General features: G+C 33.1%; 1 protein-coding gene across 1 annotated transcript in view; it reads left to right on the forward strand.

Annotated features, from left to right (window-relative positions):
• The window catches only part of LOC149805808 (eukaryotic translation initiation factor 4E-binding protein 1-like), a 28,253-nt gene extending 19,814 nt beyond the window's left edge, over positions 1-8,439 (forward strand). Inside the window, exon 3 of the mRNA XM_089950523.1 lies at positions 1,181-8,439. Within this exon, the coding sequence (XP_089806649.1) occupies positions 1,181-1,224 (44 nt within the window). The 3' untranslated portion in view covers positions 1,225-8,439. The remainder of the gene's footprint in view (positions 1-1,180) is intronic.
• Positions 8,440-8,905: the final 466 nt, after the last annotated feature.

Genomic DNA, 8,905 nt, shown 5'->3' on the forward strand with positions numbered 1-8,905 from the left:
AAGGATATGTTTTGTGCTATGTTAGTCGTTTCCAAAATGTTTTTATCCGATGAAACTGAACAGGACTGGTTGGAATGACTTGGTACTAGTTTCAATATTTTCAGTGGAAGTGTTCAACAAAATTTTATTAAGACTTGAATTTGATTAAAGATGCTATATTCAGTTCTTTTTATGATCAAAATATTTTTTGTCTGCATAAGAGTAATTTAGTGTTAAAAGAATTTATATGCATTAATATCAGTGTCAGTTCTTTAATCAATAGCACGACATGTTTCTCCTAAGTTTTTACAATTTATACACATAACTTGTTGAAGCTATTTCTGATGTTTAATAACCCATTCTTCTACCTTCTAAAAATGGCATTTAGTCTGCCTTTCTTGTTTTCTTGTGGTAGTACTATAAGTGTGTTTTAAAAAAAACATCACCCTGTACAAAAAATTTAAATAAAATGCAAGGTTTGAGACTTACTTTGAGAAAGAAAAAAAAATATTGGTGTCCATATATAACATTGCCTGAAGATATAAAAAAATACGGTATTTATCATTATGGACCATTGTACTGAAAAAGAGTTGGTCAGTAAAACCCATGTAACATTGATTGAGGTCCCAGGTTGGCCCTTTTGTGGACTTGTCCCAGTCTGAGATGGTCCTTTAGTATTGGATTTTTACATGAAAGAAGTTACTATTGTACTTTCATAGATACCATCCAGACAGTTTTCCTTGAATGCTGTTGTCAGTAAACCAATTTGAACTTGACATAGTTTTCCTTGAACGCTGTTATTTGTAAATACGAGTTTGAACCAGACTTAGTTTTCCTTAAATGCTGTTATCTGTGAACTTGTGAAACTTAATGTGTACTGATATTCCTGGTATTACACCTTGAGACCCAGTTTGGGTCAGAGTGACATATTGTGTCTCACCTTGAATAACTTTTTGTTTATGATGTCTGTGAAATATGAGGATGTGGAGAATTCATTTTTGTCTGCCTTGTAAGCATTCTCTTGAACATGTTGAGTCCAACACATACAAATTATTTCCATACCTTTGGATGTAGTGGCCTTTCACATATAATATCAGTATTTTTTTTACTGTCTTGTGTTTAATTAGAGCGTAAAATCATCTGTTCTTCTCTCTGTCTGTCTGTCTCTCTGTGTAACTAATGAGACTTTTGTAATTTTCAGATCCACCAGTCGATCACGATGATCAGTTCCAGATGGAAATATAAGCTACCCATGATGCCTTTCACATCATATGATTTGCACACACTGAGATAAGGTCCACAGAAGGAAACCTATATTAAAGCAGTCATCTTAGTGTGGAAGAACTTTTGTAATTCTGGTTTCGATGAAACACTTATTATAAATCCATGTTGTCATCCAAGATTTTTAGCTCACCTGGCCATGAATGCAAATTATCCTATGCACTGTGTCCAGCATGTATCACCCATCATCTGTCAACAATTGCTATTTTCAGTTCTTAAAATTAATTTCAGCCACATTTGTCCAGAAGCATCCATACATATAGGCCTTTTAGAATTATACAGTTCTTACAGACTGCCTTAGATATGGCCACCTACAAAAAGTGGTGAAATGTGACAGTGTCCTGGCATGAAGTGCTTAAATTTTTTCCAAATGATGCACATCTGCCATCAAATATGGCCACCTTTTCCCCAAAAAAGAAATGCCATGAAAAGACTTCTCAAAAATGCTTGACCAAATTTGACAGAAAAGCATCTTCAAATTTTCATTATGGTTTGTACAAGTGCCATTTCTCTGTCAGACAGCTACCATTACCACAATAGAAAAAGCTTCAGATGACTTTTATGCAGAAACCGCTCAACAGAATTTACCAAATTTGGCAGTATAGATTCTGGCTTGAAAGTCTTTCAAATTATGTTGATTTGCTCTGAATATAAATGCTGTTACTAAAAATGTATTCTTTAAACTTCTCAAAAACCACTTGGTAGAATTTTACCGGATTTGACATAAAGTATTCTGGCGAAACATTTTAGTTTTTAGTTTGCCTGTTTGTAATGCATCATGCATTGTCCATATTGCCTTGTACATCCATCATCAGTTGCTTTTTTCAACTTCTGATTATAAAAAAACAAACCATTTGAACAATTTCAGCCAAACTTGAAAACTGGCCCCAGTTCACTTGTTTGCCTTGTTAATGTTCAACATCATTCTGACAGATATTCATTGTAAGAGTAATTGTTATTACATTAGCCTTGCCTACAAAAGAAAATTAGTTGGTGACAAGAAATTTATTGATGGCGACATTTTTCTGGATCTTTGAGACATTTTAACAGAGTTGTTCAAATTTGACCAAAGGCAAAATAGCTTGAAGGTCATCAGATTTAGATAAATGTGGTTGATTTGCTATCAGATATAACAACTGTTATTAATGTAAGAAAAACATATAAGTAAATAAATGCTTTTACTAACTTTGACAGAAAGAATCTTGGTGGCTAAATACCTTTCAGTATTGGAAAAGTGATCTACTAAATACAGATGAAGATACAAAAAGAGAAAGCCTTGAAATTGTTGTCTTTGTAACGCACTAGAAGAAATTTATACAGAGAGCATCTTTCTGACTCGGATTTCTTGGCCAGCTGCTCTTGCATTTGGCTATGAGCAGATGTCAGCCAGTGAATGATCTCAGGCCCACATTTTCCTCTTGTTAGAAATATGCATCCACACCATCAAACATGGCTACTGTTAGTAAAAACTATAAACTTCTCTAAAACTGCTCAACATATTGTAACTAAATTTCACATAAGGCATACTAGTGCTAAAATATCAAAACTTACTTTTTTAAAAAATTTAAATATTGTTCTCTAGAATTTGATCAGTTCTTAGCAGAAAGCATCCTGGCATAACTGCCTTTCAATGTTTGACAGATGATGCTGATGTGCCATCAAATATGGATGTAGATGCAAAATGTAGAAACACCCTTCTGACTAGATTTCTTGACGAAGTACTCTGTTTGGCAGATGTCAACCAGGTGAGTGATCTCAGGCCCAGATGGGCATCTTGTTTGTTTCTTTGCAATTCTTTATTTCTTAAAAAAAAAAAATGATCATATATAATCCATTCCCTTTGTCCAGGCTTTGTTTTATAATATTGGATCATTCATAATCAATTTTTTTTGGGTCAAGATTTTAGAAGTGCCAGTGTGTTTAGAATATTTGGTCAAGAAGAGCAATTTTCGGATATATAGGATTTATGGAAAAGAAAAGACTACAAAAAAAGTCATAATTTACAGATGATAGCTTCAAATGAGAACTTTGACACGTCTGAAACATTTTTGAAAAAAAAAAAACTTTGCAAAGGAACTAAATCCACTGTGATGTTCAGGAAGAATTTTTCTACAGTGTGTGTAAGATGTTCTTAAATGTTTTAAAATCTTTAATAAAAGATATTGTGGTTCATACGGCAGATTTTTAAAATATGTACGTTCATTTAGAATTACATACTTATAATTTAATGACTTTTGAACATCTATCATAACATAAATGTTGATGAAAAAAAAATGTGCTTTCAGTTTGGGGTTGATGCATAAGTTGTGGACCTGGGGGTTTACTTTGAGTAGGAGTTCACACATAAGCATGCTGGGGACCTTTAGGTGTGCTTTCAGTTCATACATAAGTTGGGGACTTGGAGGTGCTTTCTGTAGGAGTTGATACACAAGCTAGGTGACCATGGGATTTTTCTTCACTAAACAACTGTCTTTTTGCTTGTTTGCAGCCACATTGGAAATCATAAATTTGACTTCCTGAACAGTGGGGAAATTTAATGCCACATAATCTTACTCATGAATTGTCTAATCAAATTACCAAATTAGAAACATTTGAGCAGTTTTCCAAACTTTGGAGAAATATTAAAATTTTACAATGCAGAAACATTTCGTGCATGATATTGTCTGAAACACTTAAGCTACCTCATGTTGTCATAACTTGCATATCTTTCTTGATCCCAGTCTCTTTGTGTGTAATGTCTTGCACAACATTTGCAATGACAAGTATAATCTGTCATTATTATAATCTCTAATCAATGTCTAAAACCAAATTGTGAAGTGAATGAACTGAAATGTAAAATCCCATTGTGAAATTATTTTGTGAATTCTTTTTCTACTGAATGATGAAGATCTGTGTGGTTTTATGAAGGGGCTGTTGGAGAGGTGGCAAGGTGTTCTTTTTAAATTGCAGTCAGATGAATGTGACAAAAATAGTTAATTTGTACTTAATTAATTGTGTAGGGTCTTGATAATTGACAAATGGCTGACTCCATCTGCTTATCAATCAGTTATCATAGTTTAAAAATTTGTGTGGCCCACTGACCAATTTTGCTATGGGCTGTGTATGAATCATTTTCCAATAACATCAAAGGAAATCTTTCCAGTTTGTCAACTAGGTTAAGTTCAAAACTTTCATTGTTTCCAATACATGATGCATACATAATAGGTTTCGATTGTTGTAACATTGCCATTTTTCATCCAAAGATGCACGGGAAATCGTGGTTTAGAGGGCAGAACATTTTCCATGCTTGTATTAGGTTTATTGACATACTAATTACATGAAGGAGGGTAATCATGATGGGCAAGTTGTTTTGAAGTGTTGAATCAGATATATCCCAATTTGTACACTGTACACATTCATTGTGTTTTCCATTCAAAGAACATTTTTGCTTTTGTGCTTTGTAAGGACCTTTTCTACTTGTGTATTTTTGAAATATTTGATTTTTTTATACTGTGGAAATTGAAAATGCAGTTATTGCTGATGATTGTTTTTAGTGTTGCTACCAGATTTAGTAAAAATTTAGTATATTTGCTTGCAGAAATTTTAATATGCACAATATTGATTTGCAGATTCTATATTTTATCTGATTGATGCATTTTACTGTATGTCTATTACACAAGCAAGACTAAAAAATTAATGTTTCAAAAAGGCATTAAAGTATGGGAAGCCCAGAGGGTACTTCTGTTTCATACTGCACTTTATAACTGGATATGCTATATTTAAGGATTGAGACTTGAGATTTGTATGTAAGTGCTAAAGGGTCTTCAGACTTGAGATTTGACCCAAGGAGAACTTCCGACTTCTAAGATTTATATGAAAGTCCAAGGGGAACTTAATATTTATATAACAGCATGAGGGGTACTTCAGATTTGTTTGAAAGCATTGGGGGCTTTTATATTTTAGGTCTTATAGTAGAAACTCTGAAGTATGGAAGGTACTGTTACAAGTTGGCCTGGTGCTTCCATATAAATCTGAAAACTGAAGTGCAAAGTATCAAGTTGGAGGTGTGAAGTATGAAATAACATGTGTAAAGTTCATCCAGACATTTAATTTGCCATGTTTATCAGTTTATAACTAAATGTGCATTTGGCTATAAACAGTGTTAACTTGGATCTGCTGGAGCAGTTTGTTGTGGTAGAACTGGATCAGAGCTATGAGTATTTTAAATTGGGTGTGTGTTATACATAGATAAATCCATTAAAGGCTTATTACACTTAGTTTTAGATACATTAAACGTAAAATCAGAAGGAATGTATATTCTGGAAGAAGACCAAATACAAATTCAATGTTTATCAGAATGACATATTGGGTAAATTACATTTTCACCTTTGTGAGAAAATTTTATGAATTGCAATCAGTTTCTTAAAACTTTATTCTGCCATTAATCATTGCAAGCCATGTGTGACAATTCACTATGCTTCCTTTAATCAGCGAGGTAAGATTTCCTTGTTTCTGATGAATAAGCATTAACCTCCTTAACCAGTCTTTGCACACCATCGTAACATTTCCCCAGAAAGTTTACCAATGACCTAATTACATTGATGATGTACTTTTTGTTTATGCGTATTCGTGGGAAATGATGATACCTTGTCACAGGCAGCCTTGGGTGAACAAAGGTGTCCATGGCTTGCAACGGTGTGTTGAACTGTATAAATTTACTTCTTTTTTTCCTTCTTTTTTACAGTATTCTTAACAGCTACTTTTTCCAGGATAATAGCATCAGTTATTTTTATTACAATACTGTATCTTTTGAGGTATATTTTATTGTAAAACATCTTGATAATTGTTTTTCATTGATAATTAGTCCTTTTCTGCTTCATGATCTGGATGCAAAATCTTTGAGAGCATAGTGAATTTATTTGTGAGTTTCATTTTTCGTGGTTTTGCTTAAATGTTTTGATCAACACTTAAATTCATGGCTTGGGAGTGTGGTCATACTGTTTCCAACAACAGAAATGTTATTCATCAGGTATTTATGATCCTGGATTGAAAATTTTGAATGCCAGTCATATCATGTCAGTGTGCTGTTAAGTCTACTGTGTAATATCTGTATGGTAGTTCCCTCCGAGCTCTTGAACAATTTAACATCTTGATAAAGTATGAAAAGTATCTTGATAATGTATAAACAGTATCTTGATAATGTATGAAAAATGATACAGTACTATGTCCAAGAATAAGTTAAGAATTTGCTAGTCATGTCATCTTACTTGGTCTGTAGATGCAGTGTGAGGAGTTCCACAACATTCAGATATTAAGGTCACTGTGATCTGTATTCAGTGTTTCAGTGACTTGCAATAAATATTTGTTGGGCTTAATTTCTTGGACTGTGCTCTGCAATCCAGCAGTTTGCACTGTTCATTTTTTATTCATATCTCTTCAGACAGAAATTCTCTTCCACGTCAAAGGAGAAGAACCGGTGCTACATCTGTTACATGTAGTATGTGCACGTAAAACTTTTGTAGAAAGTGAATTGTCAACACTTCAGGATGCTATATGTAATGTGATGCAATGGTATTGAATTTTGAGTCCCAATTTTATGGTGCAGATGCTGCTGATATTAAGTCAGTCCAGTCGTGTGCTAAATATATTGGTAGTCAGTAATGGAAGATGCAGGACCAAAGTCTGTTAGAAAAAATGGAGGGCAAGCCTGCTCTGTTCATGTGATTTATTTAATGTCTATGCAAGATGTTTCTGTTAAAGTTGACATTTCCAGCTGCATGTGATTCAAGTATATGACATCATCTGATATGTAATATTTATAACATGATAATTACAAATATAAAAAGTTCCTTGCAAACATAAAAATGTGTAACATATGTTTTGCTTTTCGTTGGTTTGGTCATACCATTGATCAGTACTTTACAGTGTATTCTACAACACTACAGATTGATTTTTTTGTCATTAAATGTACTAATTAGCTGCTACATGAAGACAGGTTTAAGGGATGATAATGCTGGACCTTGCATCCAGGTATGGATTATCTAATCTTTGGTGTAAATATATGGAACATCATATAAATTGAATGATAAATTATTGGCCTACATATATCTCCTATTCCCCCGTTTTGAAACTTTGTCACAAAGTAATGTAGATACGATGCCCTGGACGATTTATTTGTATTGCATTAAAGACAGAAATGTCGAAGAATGTCATTACTCTTTGTTTTCAGGAATGGACCGGGAGAGAGAAAGTTCTTGTGTATTATTACAGCTGTTCAAGAGAAAACTTGATGAGATATATCTTTTATACTTGCAATTTTTCCGATGCAACCATTTTCAATAAATTTTATTTGGAAATGACAGCAAATATTTTCATTTAAGAAAATGAAGCTGTATGCATATATAAAACACATTATATTCAGAATTAAAATGAACAAGATTTGCTACATTTTTCTTTTCATCTGGTCTATTCCAGTAAAACTGACTTGTTTATAAACAAGTCTCTGAATTTTAGAAACTCAGAAATCTAGTTCCTCTGTTACTAGATTAATTTTTAACACATTTTGGGAAAATAGAAGTTTGTAAGTGATAGTTGCATAATCTTTTCAAAATTTATTTTACCTAATGAATTAAATTTTTATTTTTTTAATTCTTTTAATTACCTCACATTTTTGTTTTACATGTATTTAGATTCACCCAGTTTTAGGATTTTACTGTAAAAACAGTAACCAAATAATTCATGGTTTCATTGAGATGTAATGAACCTGTGACAGTATATTACCTTTTATTACCCATAATTGAACCATACTATTTGTTAACACTGGTTGTAGAAATGTATGTAATCACTTAATATGCCTAATTTGGTTACTTTGGCAAAAGAGCCTGAATGTTAGGTATTTGTTCTTTAAAATAGAACAACTTTGGGCACTGACTTAATTGTGTGTAGTTGTATGGTCTACAGTGTTGCAGTGGCACTTTTGAAGTGCTTGGCTGATACTTTTTACTTCTTTTAATCAGGAATGAAATTGTCCATGTATAAAAAAATTTGTCCTTGCATTCCTGCCACCTTTCCTGTTGTCTTAACTTTTTTATAATTATGATAATCAGCATGAAATTTCTTGTCTCGGGACAGTTGTAATGCATACAGAACCTACACTTTTCAGTATGTAAAGTTTTTGAAATAAAGATGGCATTAATGTTTTATTATTTTGACTTAATCTTTTCACTTTGTCCACATAATAAATCAGAGGTTGAGGTTTTTGCAGCACAGCAGTGCTTGGTTGTGTCATACTGAAACAAGCAGAGTAAAGCATCTTTCCAATGTACACACTGTGGTACCTGATCCAATCAGATCTGGTGGAACTTGAACCCATGCCTTTCAGATCATCAGTTCTTTCATATTTTATGTCCTTCAAAATATTTGACTTGCTGTTCTTTTATTTGAATATGCCCACCATAGGCAGTGTTTATAATGTGATGTCTGTTACCAGTTTGCATGTAGTAGCTTTGTTTTCCATCATCTACAGATGGCTTGCGTTTGGAACAATTTTGGACTCAAAATTTAAAGGCCACTGTGACATAAACAAGATAAAAATGATTTTGCTCATTCACTCAAGTTCTCAATTCTGGTTCAAAATGTAAGCTGAATAGTAATCCTTAGCCTTGAA

The sequence above is a fragment of the Sinohyriopsis cumingii genome, chromosome 2 (assembly GCF_028554795.1).
Source record: "Sinohyriopsis cumingii isolate HCF-2022 chromosome 2, ASM2855479v2, whole genome shotgun sequence".
NCBI lineage: Eukaryota > Metazoa > Mollusca > Bivalvia > Unionida > Unionidae > Sinohyriopsis > Sinohyriopsis cumingii.